The sequence below is a fragment of the Homarus americanus genome, unplaced genomic scaffold (assembly GCF_018991925.1).
Source record: "Homarus americanus isolate GMGI-L3 unplaced genomic scaffold, GMGI_Hamer_2.0 scaffold30535, whole genome shotgun sequence".
Lineage (NCBI taxonomy): Eukaryota > Metazoa > Arthropoda > Malacostraca > Decapoda > Nephropidae > Homarus > Homarus americanus.
Genome location: NW_024732440.1, coordinates 14,432,445 through 14,450,058, shown reverse-complemented (window position 1 = coordinate 14,450,058; position 17,614 = coordinate 14,432,445). Strand labels below are relative to the sequence as shown.

The 17,614-nt window shown below is 38.7% G+C and overlaps 1 protein-coding gene across 3 annotated transcripts in view; it reads right to left on the bottom strand.

The window, feature by feature from the left end:
* Nucleotides 1-1,093: 1,093 nt before the first annotated feature.
* Nucleotides 1,094-17,614, bottom strand: part of LOC121868847 (UTP--glucose-1-phosphate uridylyltransferase-like) — an 81,320-nt gene continuing 64,799 nt past the window's right edge. For all 3 annotated transcript variants that reach the window (XM_042369832.1, XM_042369831.1, XM_042369830.1), the window contains exons 8-12: nucleotides 16,351-16,489; nucleotides 8,499-8,636; nucleotides 7,751-7,923; nucleotides 5,499-5,597; nucleotides 1,094-2,272 (exon numbers count right to left, since the gene is read on the bottom strand). In XM_042369832.1, the coding sequence (XP_042225766.1) occupies nucleotides 2,165-2,272; nucleotides 5,499-5,597; nucleotides 7,751-7,923; nucleotides 8,499-8,636; nucleotides 16,351-16,489 (657 nt within the window). In that variant the 3' untranslated portion in view covers nucleotides 1,094-2,164. The remainder of the gene's footprint in view (nucleotides 2,273-5,498; nucleotides 5,598-7,750; nucleotides 7,924-8,498; nucleotides 8,637-16,350; nucleotides 16,490-17,614) is intronic.

Here is a 17,614-nt window from a genome sequence, read left to right as displayed (position 1 = left end):
GGTGGTAACACCTGGCGGTTTCTTGTGCAAACTCATTTGCGCACACAATTCAACTGCATACGAAATCAGTAATACCATTTTCAATGAAAACATATTTCTGATGAAAATCTGCAAATAAAAAATCCATAAAAAATGAGGGTGTACTCTGTGTGCACGCGTGCATATACAGTAAGTGATACAGTGATCCCTTGGTTAACGAATTACCTTCCATAAGAATCTTCAACTCGATTAACGAAATCCTTACGAAATCGTGTCAACGTGTTTTCGCCTGCTTTCACCTGCTCACCAGCTGGAGTATTAATCCGCCAATACAGTAATCGGTTTTAGGGCTTAAATTCGTTACCATTTGAGTAAATATCAAGAAGGTTGTACTATTCAATAATTTTCCAAGTCTTATATTAAAATTTGTAGTCATTTTAACAATTACATAATTGAAGTACAGGGAACTAGTTTTTAGCACGCCAAACAGCCACTTGACTCACCCAGAATGGCGTCAGTTTGTGTGTCTGCTCAGTGGAGGAAGCATCTTGCTTGAGACTCTCTTGAACATAAACTATTTTTACATTTTTACAGTACAATTATTGGTCATTCTGAAATTTATTTTATATATTGGCAATATATAGTGCAGTGCAGTGTTGATTTAAAGAAAATAATCTTGAATTACACCAAGTGAACTTAAAATTTTATGGGTGAAATGGCAGCATGAAGCATGGGGTGACTTCTCTTCCACCCCACTGCCTTCTCTTCTCCCTTCTCCTTCTCCCCCACTTCTAATTCCCATCATCATCATCATCATCAACCAGGAGCCATCTACATGCACACCTCAAAGTAAGTGTACTTTACTGCATTTATTTTTAGTTTGTATGTAATTTTCGGTGAGCTGGAACCAATCACCCAAAATCCCAGTGAAACAATGGTTTCGGTTAACGAACGACCTTCTGGAACGAATTGTGTTCGTTAACCGAGGGACCACATTATGTCTTTCACCTCAAAATTTGCCTTGGCAAAAGCAGACTGGTACACAGGCATATAAAGCATCTGCTTTATCCTTTGCTTCATACTATGTAGGACCATGTTAATGAAATTTTATTAGTAAATAATCTTATAATTTTAATAGTTTTGGAGTATGTACACATCAGATACAACTACAATAGATTTTGATTCTTGAAATGGAACTTTCATTAACTTCAGAATGTTTACACTGAAGAGGAAGCTTGGTAAATTTGGCACTAAATTATTCTTTATAGAAAGAAATATTTGTGTTGTATTGCCCTTAAAGCCAGAGTGAAATTTCAGAGACCATCAATATGAGTTTTGATTATTTTGACCTAAAAATTCCACTAATAACCAAACATATTTTTCTTGGTAAAGTTTAATTTTACTGAAATGCATACAATTTCAGGAAAACTGAATTTCAATATTACTTTTATCAATGAAAGATACACACCAGTAGTTCACATTGTATTGTACTCTACTGTAAATATACTAGTTACTCTTGAAGACCATCTGAATAATTTGAATTTATGAACTATCTCTTGACATTCATTTTCCCTTTAATTCTTACTGAAAACTATTTCCCAGGTACTGTATACAGTATACATCCTCAGATCTTTTAAATTTCCTCTCCTAATCATGCCTCAAATTCTGACATAAATCTATAAAACATGACTCAAATTTCATTACAATAAATTGTTTCATATTACCCAATGTAGTGCAGTCTCACCAATCAAAACAAACATCTTCTTACCTCATTACTTGAACCTCAACCTGTTTGCCATAAACAGGACTAGAGAAATCAAATGAGTAAGATATGAAATGCACGAACAGTAAAAAGTGCTATAAATGACCCAATAGAGATTTGTTCCCTTTATGGAAAATGCTGTACAGCGAATGATCCATGTTTGTAACTAATATCAAAAGTGATACATTTACTCAAGTTTAACATACCTCTCTGACAGACAAAGCAATCCACAAGACTTATGGGGGTCTGGTTTTGTCTATGATTACAATGCAATCATTACCGAAGTTTGTGCTGGAGTTTTTACAAAATATCTGGAAAATACTAAAAAACATAAGTGAAATATTTAATTTATGAATTAGAATTTACAACTTCAAAAAACATACAATTAAAATAATTGACAATACAACGTTCTAACTACACTGTCTAATGATCCAGAATGCGAAGATTTCCAGAAACAATTTTATTCTCCAAGATGGCGCCCGGTGGGATATCAATACGGTCACCATGATTGGCAATAATAATGACTGTCCCCTGCAAAGAAGAGGAAATGTTTCAACTTTTAAAAGGACAGTTCATGCACCAATGAATATTTTAATTAGTGAGCTAAGACTAAAAGGTTAAATTTTATATAAAGTGTAACAGTGATATACTACATGAAGATCACAACAAAACACCACATCAATCAACTGTGAACATGAACTGGTATCTCCTAACTTCAGCAGCTCTTAAAATTGCACAGCTCTACACTGGATACTAATGCCATTTATATGAATTTAATTAATAATATTAAGTCACCAAATTGCTTATCTAAAGATGACAATTCTAGAATTACAGCATTTTGTACAGGTATTTACATAGAAGTTAGGGCAACATGATATGAATCTTGTGCAATTCCATAATATTCCAAGAACTTATTTAGGAATACTGTACAGTCAATCACTTGCTTAATGCACATGATGTGTTCCTGAAAATCCATAGAAAAACATCCTCTACTACTGTACTCCCTGCCCAATATTTTTTTTTCTTACATTGTACTGCCTCAAATATTGACAATGGTGGAATGTGAGCACAGAAACTTAGAGCTGTGAACAAGTACACAATAGGAATGTTGTCATGTACAGATCAAGTTACTTTGAAAAAGAGAACAAGCTGTGGATATAACTAGAGCCCCTGGCTCAAAGTTTAACATAATTTTGGAAACATTTTATTATTATTCGTTTGATTTTTTCAAGCACAAATTTTATGAATAGGCTTCATTAAAAATAAATATCGACATATTCAAATTTTTTTGTCAATTAAAAAAAAAAATCTGAGATTCATTTGAAATCAATCTTGGCATGTAACATAATTTTTTGTTGTTTTCATATTTTTTGTTTGATTATTTTTTTTCCCTGTTAAAAAAAATAATTATCAAAAAGCTTTGTTCGAAGTAAGTCTCAATGTTTAACATCATTTCTGATATTGCTTTAGTTGTCCTTGTGGCATGGTGGTAGCGATCCCTGTTCATAAGCAGAGGTCCAGAGTTTGATTCCCGACTAGTGAAGTATTGTTTGTTCAGTGATCCCTCGGTTAACGAAATTTCGGTTAAAGAATTACCTTCCATAAGAATCTTCAATTCGGTTAACGAAATTCTTATGAAATCATGTCAACATGTTTTCGCTTGCTCACCAGCTGGAATATTAGTCCGCCAATACAGTAATCGGTTCTAGGGATTAAATTCGTTACCATTTGAGTAAATATCAAGAAGGTTGTACTATTCAATAATTTTCCAAGTTTTATATTAAAATTTTTAGTCATTTTATCACTTATTTAACATAATTGCAGTACAGGAAACTAGTTTTTAGTGCGCCAATCAGCCACTTGACTCACCCACCAAGGCGTCAGTTTGTATCTCTGGTCATTGGAAGTAACATCTTGCTTGTGGCTCTCTTGAACATAAACTATTTTTACAGTACAATTATTGGTCATTCTGAAATTTATTTAACATATTGACAATATATAGTGCAGTGTAGTGTTGATATAAAGAACATAATTTTGAATTACACCTAGTGAACTTAAAATTTTATGGGTGAAATGACGGCATGAAGCATGGGGTGATTTCTCTTCCATCACCACTTCCTTCTCTTCTCCCTTCTCCTCCACCCCCACTTCTAATTCCCATCATCATCAACCAGGAGCCTTCTACATACACACCTCAAAGTAAGTGTACTTTACTGCATTTTTTTTACTTTGTATGTAATTTTCGGTGAGCTGGAACCAATTACAGTACCCAAAATCCCATTGAAACAATGGTTTCGGTTAAAAAAATTTTTGGTTAATGAACGACCTACTGGAACGAATTGTGTTCATTAACTGAGGGACCACTGTATATGGAAGTCCGCGTGCTATGGACTGATGAGATATACAGTGATATCCCCGTTAGCCGGAACAAATGGGGCAGAGCACTTCCGGGGATGAGAGATTTCCGGCTAACCAGACAACTTTCTCAAACCAGGAAAAATTCCTTATCCCCGGAATATTTTCCAGTTACTGGGAAAAGTTTCTGAGTGTCTAAACTAGAAATCTTGCACACACAGACACTAGCCCACTTCCCCAGAATGTTTCTGGGTGCTGGGGATGTTTTCCTTGAGTCTAAACTACCGGAGTCTGTAAATGCAGTTCTAATTAAGTTAGAAACTCCAATTCTTTACTATAATAATCTACAATAGTTCATCTAAAAGTTTGGTAAAATAAATATATTTGAAATATAAAAATCTTTATGATATGGGCGTGACTGAAACTGTGGCACAGCAAAGACTGGTATTTTTCACTCCCATGGAATTGTGGGGAATTAGTGGGTCTCGTGTACCTGACCTGAAGCAATGTCAGGTGGAGGTAGGGTGTTGGATTAGTGGTCTCATATTACTGACCATCTGATGGAATGTCAGGTCACCCTTTCTTGACTAGGGGATTAGTGAGTCTCATGACCTGAAGATGTCTTGAATAAATACAAAACCTAAAGTATTTTGAGAGAGATTGTGATATGTGGAGGAAACATCGTGTTTGTTGGTCTCTTGAATACAGAGTATTTTTACGTGTGTGGCTTCCATGACATATTAGAGAAAATGGTGAGGCCTAGCATATATATATATTTTAGAATTTGGCAGAATGATTGCATCTTGAAATGTGTTTGGTGGGAGATCATCTAATTTGGAAAGTGTAATAGGTAAATACTGTGTTTTATTACTAAAGAATTTAACCAAGTTTCTACCTCCCCATTCAGAGATGCTGCACAAATCCACATTGATAGATGAAATGATATCAGCTCTAGAAACAGATCTAGTTTGAGAATTAGGGGGAAGGGAAAAATGTGAAGAGTAGAATCATCAGCATAAGAATGGATAAAATTAGTTGAAGTGTGAAGTAAATCATTGATAAAAAAGAAGGAAGAGAGTAAGTGAAAGAACAGAACCCTGTAGGATATCAATCCAGGTTTTTGTGCCACCTGACACACACACATGATCTGCCTACTTACCCTCCTCTTAAACAACCATATTCAATGCATCCTTAAACTAAAGTATCCTTTTGCCTTCAGTATTCTCTGTACCAAAGCCTTTTCCACCCTGCAAAGCTTTATATCCCAATGTGTGTTCATATGGCCATTTTGGTCACCATCCAGTACTACAAATATCATTTCACGAAGCTCTGAAGAAATTTACAAATTAGAGCATGGGGTGATTATAATTGTGTGAACTGGAGATTCTAGGAATAGACTTACTTTTAGGCTGACTCCTTTGCCAAATGTAACATCACCTGATACAGTCAAGTGATCCAACTCCAACATGTCTGGGATTGAAGCAAATCTTCTTAGGAACTCCTGAAAGAAAAGTCACGTGAGAATAAATTACACATTTCTAGACCTGAGAATAAGCAAAACCACTGGTAAGAACAGAGGTTTACACACCACCACCACTGTTATCAGTTTAAACCTCTCGCCAACATGTAAGTTAAGGAACAGCAAATATTTTGAATTTTTTATTCAAATTTTAAATATTTACTATCATACCTCTAATAATGGATGAGATACATTCTTAATGCTGGTCCGCTAAGTGAAATATCTGTTAAAAGAGGCCATTATAACATGGTACTTATCGAGATGTGTTCTTGCCAATAGCGAAATTAGTCAAAATGATAAATAAATCCCTTTATATACAACTACAGTATTTTTGGAGAATGACTGAATAATGATTAAATGTTCCAAAATTGGTCATAAACATTATTAGAAAAAATGTTTCAGTTACTTAAACATATACAGTGGTCTCTCGGTTAACGAACGATTCGATTAACGAATTAGCTTGCATAAGGATCTTCAATTCGGTTAACGAAATCCATACGACATACACGTTTTGTTGCGAGCATTAGCTGATCATCTGATTGGCTAGTCCGCTATTACAATAATAGGTTCTATGTTTACATTCGTTTCCAGTGGAGTAAATATCAAGAAGGTTGTGCTCTTTAATATTTTTGCATTTTTTTAAATTAAAATTATTATTCATTTTAAAATTTAGTTAACATATTGATAATATATGCAGTACAGGGAACAATTTTTTTATGCGCCCATCAGTCGCTTGATTCACCTGCCAAAGCGTCTCTGTTTAACTTTGTTTACAGTGGAGGAAACATAATGTTTGTTGGTCTCTTGAATACAGAGTATTTTTACGTTTTTACATTAAAATTATTGGTCATTCTGAAATTTAGTTAACATATTGATAATATATAGCACAGTGCAGTGTTGATTTAAATAAAATAATCTTAAATTACAGCTAGTGAACTTAAAATTTTATTGGTGAAATTACTGCATCAAGCATGGGTCCAAAGAAAGGCAGTTTCTCCTCCATCCCCATTTCCTTCTCTTCTCCTTTCTCCTCCTCCACCCCCACTTCTAATTCCCATCATTATCATCAACCAGCAACATTCTATATACACACCTCAAAGTAAGTGTACTTTACTGCATTTTGTTTATACTTTGTATGTACTTTTCTGTGAGCTGGAACCAATTACCCAATATCCCATTGAAATAATGGATTCGGTTAACAAACGACTCTGTGGAATGAATCGTGTTCGTTAACCGAGGGACCACTGTACATACTTTTCCACTGCCGTCTCTGTACGAAAAGTAAACATTAAGTGGCAAGCAAGCCACTCAAGCACAATGATAATAATAATAAAAATGACTGTCACGAGGTGATAATGCTTAACAATTACATTCCATTAAAGACTTTGTTAACAATAATAATAAATTAAACTAAATTTAATAAGTAAAACTCCCCAGTTAATTTATTCAGACTTTGATGTGTGGTTTACCACCGCTGCCTTGCTCCTACTGTACACCTACTCCTCCTTCCTAGCAGCGGTGGGCGACGAGAGACAGCAGCCTGCCTTAACCCTTCATATCACTTTTATTTTCACGTCTATATTCATGAATTTTCCGGGCACCTTGGCTGGTTTACCAACGCACAATCTTGCAGGCCGTTTCCCAGATATAATGGGCATAAGATATTCACAAAAAACATGTAGATAGCAAAAATATGAAGAGATCTACTGCGATGCAATGGACACGAATCTTGGCAGGCTACTGTTTACATTTAGAGATGCTCGCTGACTGGCTTAGAGGATGTAAACAACAAAGATGCCGACAAACTATATCATCAGTTCTTTTTCACTGTTTGAAATTTACTTTAATGAAACTATAATTACTATTATACAGTATGTATTTATTAAATTAATATTTTGTTCCTGTCCATTAAACGAAATAAATTGGCCGAGGCTCCGTTAAAAGAGATATGATAGTACCTTTATTCAAATAAATCAAACTTCTTAAATTTGTATGTCTAGCATCTTCCTAGAGATAAGAAAGAACATATTCAACAATCAAGTTAGTTACAATACCAATGAAACGTAGCTGTATCTGTGTAAATTATGAAGTCATTATATTATGCTATTTTTAATACCAATGATATCTCTCTTCACCTTGACTCTGCCAAAGTGGTTGGGTCCCAACTTGACAAGAGGAGTAGTTTCAAACATGCGAAGAGGAGACATTGCCAATGTGCCTTGCTGAAGCCTGTAAAGGTTGCTCATCACCAGCAATAAATCATCAGTCTTCTTCACAGGCAAGAACCGGGAACGAGGAACATTGATACCTGTAATAATTGTTGAAGAATGTTAGTGAAAAGTAGAACATCTGTATAACAATACAGTAAGTAGCTGCCTCTTTCATTTATATTATATCTACCTGTATTTTATCTTTTAACATGATCACTCACCTTCAGTGACAAAAACATCATTAAATATTTAAGTTGACTTTTATCATCATCCTCATCACTGTTTTGTGGCCATTTTGCAAGACTGTATGGGTTAGCTGTAATTACCTGATGGTATTTCCACTAAGCCTAACATAACACTGTAGTGTACCAATTTGTCTTCATCAAGCTTAAATGCTTTAAATGCTTTTATGGCTGACTGTACATTATATAAAATCAAACTGTATAAAACATGTCACTATTCTCATCATTTTCAAGAAGTGTTCATAATACTGTATATGTGAATCTTGGCATCCTCTCAATGATTTAGGTTAACTGAAAGATAATGCCACATTTTATATGTAACATTAATTAGTTGAAATAAATAACTTTTATTAATGATGAAAAGTGTCTTTTCTGAAATTCATAAATTCCATACAGTATTTGTACTATACTGTACTGTACAGAAATATTACCTAATGCACCGTTGAAGCTCTTGATTGCACCACCAACAGCTTGCTCCAGCTGAATGATGTTATGGCCAGTATCCAGGTGTTTGTTGTTGATGATCACTTCCATGTCCATTGTCTCCTCTTCAAGGATGTGATTCACAGCTGGCAAGAATTTCACTGGTTAAAAACTACTGACTACTCTACTAACATCAAATAACTCATTTCCCCACTCAAAGAATATTTTGAGAATTACTCATCTGAGGAAAATGAATGTGTAAGGAGCAAGGAGATTAGGAAAGAATGACAATTACCTTCAGGAACTATAGAAACACTGACCAGACCATGATTGATTAGGAAGTTGATCATTCTTTGAACTGGGTCGACTTCTCTGATTTTTCCTTTGAGGAGATGGTAAAATTACATAATGATGTTTTCCAGTAAGATATCTTTAAACAAAATATTTGGATATATAATGATGGGAATTCTATTCTTTTATATAAAAAAATTAATAAATGTTGATACCGGAATCAATAAAATCAGTTCTAATTTCATTTGACACAATTTCTGAATACTGTACTTTATCTAAAAGTTTGGTTAAATAAATATATTTAAAAAACAAAAGCTCTATATGATATGGACATGAATACAGCTGCATGCTACAGCAGTGTGGTATTTTCCAAGAGTAAACGATGCAGCTCAGAGGAGCTGTAGTTATTTACGCAAATACCACTAAACAAATACAATAGTGTTCATACTGTAAAAATAATAATATATACTGCTGTACTAATATATTGTATATACAGTATTGTATTCACCCGCAGATCCTGTCATCTTTAGCCTAGAGTAGGCAGACACCTCACTTAGCGGACTGAAATACATAACTGTAATCACATCTGTAATCACAGGCCAATTACTGACTCTGCAGTGCGCCTCTTCGGACAGTGGATAGTTCACCATCCCTGGACTGAAGTACTTAGCGTGGATGACGTGGAAACCAAATGGATAAATTATACCAACACCACCACGGAAGCTCACCACCACTTCTTCCCCGAGAAGTCCGTCAGATCTCACCCAGCTGACTTGCCCTGGATCACACCTCGGATCAAAAGACTTATGCAACAGAGAGACAGAGCCTTTCATCTCAATGACCACATCCGCTACAGGTCCCTTCGCAACCGAGTCATCCGCGAAATACGCACTGCAAAGAAGTCCCACTACCCAACCAAATTACAACACCTGAAGCAGACCAACATCAGTCAATGGTATGGTAAGCTTAAAGAACTCTGTGGACTAAACAATAAGACACACCTCCTCCCCTTCCTCAGCCATCTCACTAATGTTGACGCAGTTGAGCAATCAAATAACCATTTCGCTACTATATGCCAGACGCTCCCCCGGCTTGACACAACCACTCTCCCTGCTTACCTACCAGCCCCCCTTCCCACTGACTTAGTAGAAGAATTTGAAGTAGCAAAACGCCTGGACAAACTAAAATTAAAATGCTCTTCCACCCCCATTGACTTACCAATGAAACTCTTCAAGGAGTTCTCCCCAGAGCTTGCTAAACCCCTATGCTCCATCATCAATGCTTCTCTCAGTCAAGCCAGATGCCCAGCTGACTGGAAGACCTCTTATGTATCACCAGTGCCCAAGTCAACCAGCCCACAATCCTTAAATCAGCTACGACCTATTGCAATCACCCCAATACCCAGCCTAATCTGTGAAAGTTTTGTGTTCGACTGGGCTTATGCTGATATTGCAGGAGTCGTAGACCCTCAGCAATTTGGCAATATGAAAACTTCCTCCACCACTCACTGTCTTGTCAGCTTTCTCGATTACATATACCGCCATCTCGAGAAATGAAAAACGTCTGTAGCTGTCACCTTCATTGATTTCACTAAAGCATTCGACCTAGTCGACCACAATATAATCATCAACAAAGCTATTGACCTCGGGCTTCAGAGAAGTCTTATACCATGGCTTACAGACTTCCTCAGTGACCGACGCCAAGCTGTACGCTTCCGAGGGGCTGTTTCCACCTTTCAGTCACTCACCTGTGGCGTCCCCCAAGGCACCAAGATGGGACCACTCTGCTTCCTTATGCTCATCAATGATGCCCTAAGAGAAACCCCTGCTCGCGGGAAATATGTCGACGACTCCACCATTGGGATCAGCGTCAACAATTCTGCTCCCGACTATGCCGCCCTTCAGGATTTATTGAACAGTCTCCAAAACTGGGCCACCAACAACTATGTCACCATCAACCATACCAAGACCATGGTTATGCACATCAACCTCTCCTCCGACATTGTCCCACCTCCTTCCATTACTTTAGGTCCGAACACACTCCAGGTTGTAGATTCCACGAAGCTCCTCGGCGACACCATAGACAACAAACTAAATTGGAAACCACACGTCAGTGAAGTTGTCAAATCCTCCAGTTTCCGTCTCCACCTCCTCCGCCGACTCAAGTCCCTCGGAGTTCCTGCACCCGAGCTCCTCAGTGTTTACACAACATTCATACTTCCCAAGCTCACCTATGCCTCCCCCACCTGGTCTTCCTCCCTAAATGCCACACAAAGTAAACACCTAGAAAAAGTGCAAAAGAGGGCATGCAAGATTATTCTCTCCCCTTCCTACTCCACATATCAAGAAGTGCTCAACACACTGACCCTTTCGACTCTCACTGACCATCACCACGACCTCATCTACAAATTTGGTAAGAAGCTTCAACACCATCCTCGACACCAGCTCCTACTACCACCTGAGATCCCTAGCCTGAGAATTGCTGTTCGACACCACAACCGCATCCAGCCCATACGTGCACGAACTGATCGCTATAAGAACAGCCCAGTCCCAACCATTGTAAAAATTATCAATAACTTGTAATAAACCAGTGTATTCACTCCCAGTAAATACTACTTCTTGCACTGTCACTATGTTGAAATGCACTGTAGTTTGAGCTTTTCCCCATCTAGTTACAGTAGTACCCCGCTTAACGCGGTCAATTGAACCCACAGGGTACCGTGTTAAGTGAAAACAGCGTTAAGTGAACAACAGAACATATGGGATTAATTCCAATAGAGACTGGCCCGACCCCCAAACTCCACTTTTTGAAGACACACAACTATGTTGTAGTAAAAATATTATCTTAACTTTATGATGGTATGCACACACAATTAATAATTAAGAGAAATATCAATAATATTAGGTTTTTTAACACTTACATTAGTAGAAAAGATGGCTGGGCACACGGGGATGGGGGGTTGGTTCCGAGGCAGAGGGCAGATTATTGGCCCTCACCTGTATCAATTGTATCACTATCCACCACAGAGGCTTGCAGGGCCTCTTTGTCAAACCCCTCAAAGTCCATATAAGTCCATATCCTCACTATAATTATCACTATCACTTACTTGGGCCGGCTGTGGTGGGTGGCGGGTGAAGAACTCGGTAATGTTTTGATGACTGGGCGACCTTGTGCGCATTGTGCCCGCGCCGCTTCCCGCGTATATGAGTAGATGAACCGCGTTAAGTGAAAGTTCGGTTCTGGCGAGGCACCGCGTATATGCGAAATCGCGTTAAGTGAAACCGCGTTAAGCGGGGTAATACTGTATTATATATCTTATTTGTATCACTTATGTTACTTGTATATTATTTGTAATTCGAAACCCATTCCCCAAATATGTAACTGTATATTTTCAGCCTTCTGGCTGCCAAGCTCTTTCAATAAGCCATTAATTATTATTATTATTATTTTTATCTTAACACTTGTGATGTAGGTAGGGTGGGAGATTATTGGATCATGTTACTAACTTGAACTGATGCAATGTCAGGTCACCCATTGTTGGGTGGGGGGGATTAATGGGTCATATGACCTGAAGATGTCTTGAATGACACAATTTCTTACCTATGAGGTATATACATAGTACTGTACTGTACAGTATTGTATATGAAAGGTATAGGTATTAATAAGCATAAATTATTACAGTAACGTATCTTTACTAATTCATGAAAACAAATAAACAATATTGTATCATGAATGAGGCAGTATTGACTGACAAACAATCAGTGAGATGCAATCCTTTGTGGGGAGAGGGTGTCACATTCCAATGGATCCTTCCCTCTCTCCCTCCCTTCCTAACAGCATTTGTTATAAGCTGCTAATTGTGTTAGAGATATGAATTTTATACTATCATGATCCTGAATAAATTCTCTATGAGACATTTCCAATTTGATATTCTTTAGCAAAATATTTCAACATAATATGATGGGGATTCCATTCAATAAAATAAAAAAGAAAACAAAAAAGAAAAGAAATATTAATGATACAGGAGTCAATAAAATCAGTTCTAATTTAGTTTGACACCATTTTTTACCCAAATAATCATGAAAACTTTATCTAAAAGTTTGGTTAAATAAAACTATTTTTATGGCATATAAGACACACTCCACATTTAACAGGGAGTATTTACGATACTTTTGTGTGGATTTGCTTCTGTAGTCAGTTATTTTAAAATAATATATACAGTACCAGTAAATGTGAGGAGATAACACTGCTTATCTAAACTGTTTCAAGAAAATCAGTTGTTATGCTGGTACTGCTCTTCTACAACTAAGGTCTTTAAGTGTATAACAAGGTTAAATAAAGAGAAAACTGTATACTGTACAGTACTATAAAGATAAAAATAAGAACAAATAAGTGTAGGAATATATTGTATGTGGAAGACAAATGTTTATCTGGGAGCAGCAGGCAGGGCATGGGTGGGTGGCTCTGTGGGGTACGGGTTATTTGGTTCACACTCAGGATGGGATGGAGAAAGGAAACTCACAATGTGCTCTCTGTATACATATTGTATTGGGTGTACAGTGCAGCTTGGTGCTGGGAAGTGGCAGCATGGTTACAAGCGTGATGTAGAGAGAGCTGGTTGGTGAGGGTGCTGAGAGGACAAGCTTGTGGGTCGCCATGGTCGCCGGCGGGAGCGAAGGCCGCCAGGCAGGAGGAGGAGGAGGAGGTGTTGCTTGCTGGTGGCTGTGAGTAGAAAAGCTAGGTCACCACGAGGTGAGATCATATATAGCAGAGGTAGGCGTGGCTTAATAGTTGACCTCCGTCATGTAAGGCGGCGCTGGTTGACCTAGACACGAGGTGCGGCTGGATTCGTGGGTCGGCTCGTCAGCGACAAATGGCGTTTGTAGGGGAGGAATCCACTACAATACTCCCCCTTCCCTCCAGGCGGTGTAGGAGACTTGTTATCTGCAGGGTTGCATGGCACATGTGAGGCAGAACGGGCGGTGCATGCCACATGTGAGACATAACGGCGAGGGCGTGGATGAGCCGGCCGCTAGGGGAGACAACTGTCTAGACACAAAAGATCTGTGGGAGAAGAGAGGGAGAAAAAGGGTGTGTGGGGGAGATGAATGTTGTGCTTCTGTCGCTGCAGGGGCAGCGTCCTCATGGTCACTGGTTGGGATGACTGGGACAGGGGCAACGTCAGGAGGAGGGTCTATGATAGGAGCAGGTTCTACAACAGCAGCAGGGTCCACGACAGCAGCAGGGTGCAGGACAATAGCAGGGAGTGCCCGAGGGAAAAAAAAAAACGGTGTGTGGGGGCGATGAATGCTGTGCTTCCCTCTCGGCAGGTACAGAGTCCTCAGATGCGCCTGCTGGGGTCGGTAGGACGTGGTGCTTGGGGCAGGAAGAGGAGCTGGTGTCTACTTAGAGAAGCAGTGCTGCTCTAGGGTGTCTAACCTGCGGTGTAGAGACAGTATCTGTAGAGCCGATGAGAGCTGCCTCTGTGTGGATAAGCCAGTCTTCCATGTTGCTTGAAGACTGGGAGAGTGATCGGTTTCTCCTCCATCCTGTGTGAGTGCGAATCTCTGGGGGTCACCATTTGTGGGGTACAGGATATTTTTCCTCCATCCTGTGTGAGTGCGAATCTCCGGGGGTCACCATTTGTGGGGTACGAGATATTTTGTTCACACTCAGGATGGGATGGAGAAAGGAAACTCACAATGTGCTGTCTGTGTACATATTGTATTGGATGTACAGTGCAGCTTGGTGCTGGGAAGCGGCAGCATGGTTACAAGCGTGATGTAGAGAGAGCTGGTTGGTGAGGATGCTCAGAGGAGGACAAGCTTGTGGGTCGCCATGGTCGCCGGCAGGAGCGAGGGCCGCCAGGCAGGAGGAGGAGGAGGTGTTGCTTGCTGGAATTTGTAGGGGAGGAATCCACTACACTCCCTCCCCCTAACTCCCACAAGATTCCTTTAACACTTCTTTATGCAATTCCACCACAATTCTCATATAATTTAGGATCATTTGATGCCAGGTTGATAAAATATTATCCTTAAAAAATAAAATTTCCTGGAAAAAGAATCCCACACTGAACACCATGAGTCATTTGTTTACAAAGGGCAAATAGCTGATCAGTTTACCACAATTACTGTCTTCAACACTTAACAAATTAGTACAGTACAGTTGTGTAATTATCATCACTTAATAAATACAATTGTAGTGTATTAATCACCCACTTAATTAATACCATTGTAGTGTATTTATCATCACTTTATAAGTAATATTGTAGTGTAAAGTATTATGGATCTGCATATACCCCGGTTTATTCATTAATCATGTCTAAATACAAGTAGCCAAACTGAGTCATCCCAAGGCAGTAGGCAGCTATCAAAAGGAGGCACTACCGCCTGGGAAGACATTGGAAGCATAATGTATCGTCCAATGGTAGACCCTGCTGCCATATGGCACCACGAAAGTTGTGAACAAGTCCCAGGTTGCTGATCTGATCTTCTGCCTCATTTACACACAATTGTAGGGTCTCAATTGTTTCTTTTACTGTTGACAACACAACATACATAATGTATGTCGTTTCTCACTCTTGATTTATTTATTATTTTTTTATTATTTATGGTTATTAATTTTATTATTATTACTATAATTTTATTTATTATAATTTTCATTAATTTTATTAATTACTGTATCATTATTTTTTTTCACCCCCAAGCCCTGATTGGGGGGCATTTTTAAGAAGTTATCTTCATATCAAATACTTTAGTGTGCTATAGTGATCCCTGTTTTAAGCTGGTCTACTGAAACCTCACATGAATGCATCTGAGTAAACAACCTTCTGATACAGCTTCTCCTTTTACTTTCAAATCGCATTACAAATTACATACAGTACATATTGTATTTTTTTTCTATTTCTGAAGATGTTATATTAATCATGATGAACCATAAGAGGCCAATCATATGAAAATATAATAGTGAATCAATAAACAAATAAATAAACCCGACAAATGTGGCAACACCTGATCAGCCCCAGTCTGCTTACAGTGTCTTAGTTCTCAGTAGGCCTATAGCAAATCTGATTAGACCCCTGTACATTGTTCAGTAAGTGTTGCTCATATCATCAGATTTTTATTTATTTATTTTTGTTTCATCTTCCCCATTTTTTTTTTTTTTGACCAGAGCATCTCAGAGTTCGAAAAAAGCAAATTCCGATTTATTGAAGTCCGTACGTACGTCACAAAATACACAAGGAACAACAAAAGGGCACAATCGAGAGGTAGCGAGATGGTGTGTGCACACCGAGGCTACAAGTAAGACTGAGAAGGGAAGTGCGCTGTGACTAGTGGTGGGAGATGCAGACTGGGTCCATTTTAGCAGCGGGAGAATAAACATGGCACTGAGAGAGAGACCAGAGAGAAATTTGCCACATCCAGACGTCGCCCGGACCAACCAAAATCCGGATCTGATAGGTCCGGAGGTGCAAGGGTTTACTGTATTTGTATTTATTCTAATGGAAAAGAAAACACCCAAAAAGTAAACAAAGGTTACACTACCATTAAATAATGATGGAACACTTACCTTCTAGTTTGATCCACAAATTGTTGGTGTTGAAAATCTTGAATGTCTTGACTGACTTGAAATCATCCACATGTTCCTTAGGTACCTGAGCAATCTCAAGCAATCTTAACTTTTCTTCATACTGAATCAATGTACCACCCTAAGAGAAGAGACCTGATGTAAGTGATCAGAGGTAACTATAATTAAGATAAAACTCTTTATAATAGAAAATGATGGTATGAGTGTTGATGAAAAAATTATCTGACATTGTAGTCCATGAGGCACAACCAATGCAGTGTTACACACACACACACCACCACCTACTATTACTACTTACTACTAATAATAATACTACTACTACTAATAATAATAATTTTTTTAAGGCCTCCAGCCTCCCCCAATAGCCACACCTTCACTGCCATTTTATTACCTTAAAATTATATAACCTAATACAAAAGTAGCTACCCTGGCTGTGTTGAGTTAGTTGAGCCGCAGATCTATGCGGCATTCAGTGACTGTTGTTGGCTTTGGGGCCGAAGATCTCGTTCCCCTGAGGCAGAGCAATGCAGACTTAAGCAGAGGAGGACAGTCGACATCTCAACCAGGCTGTAACATAACTTCTGGGCTGCTGCTTCCGTTCAGATAACACCTCCGCGAGTCTGGCATAGAAGCATCTTGCACTTGGTCCCATCCCACCAGAGGAGTGAAGTTGCCCTGATCAACATTCAGAATTCTCTCCCCATATGCCCTGATCTTGTCATTCTTGTTCTTCCTGTGTGCAACCTTTCGAGCTAGGTTACGAAAACATGCGGCCATGGGATCGAAAATCCTTATGTCAAAGAAGGCTCGCTGTCCCTGCGTCCAGAATTCTAGAGCACTGACGTCCACACGGGCTTCGTTGGATGTGTTTGAAAGCCTGTGATGGAAACGCTCACCGTCTAATGGAAGGAGGGTCGGTTCTATCCTAACATCATGACATATTTCCTTCAACATATTTGCTGTGAGATCCCTTACTTTGTACCTCATGCATACGAAGCCCCCTTTCTTGCACACCATTGGGAGGGCAAACCTTCTACTGGCCTACCATACCTTAGAGGCATGGCATCTGGAAATTCTTGTTTATTAAGACTGAAACCTTTCGCCCTTATCGGTAACATTGTTAGCCAGTTCGAGGCGCCCACCTCCTGCGCTAAAGCTACTTTTTTTTCAGGTTCTCTGGCACTTGCAGTATCAGTTGCTGCAGTTTATCACTCTGGGTGTGCTGTCAATCTGTCGTAATGGACCG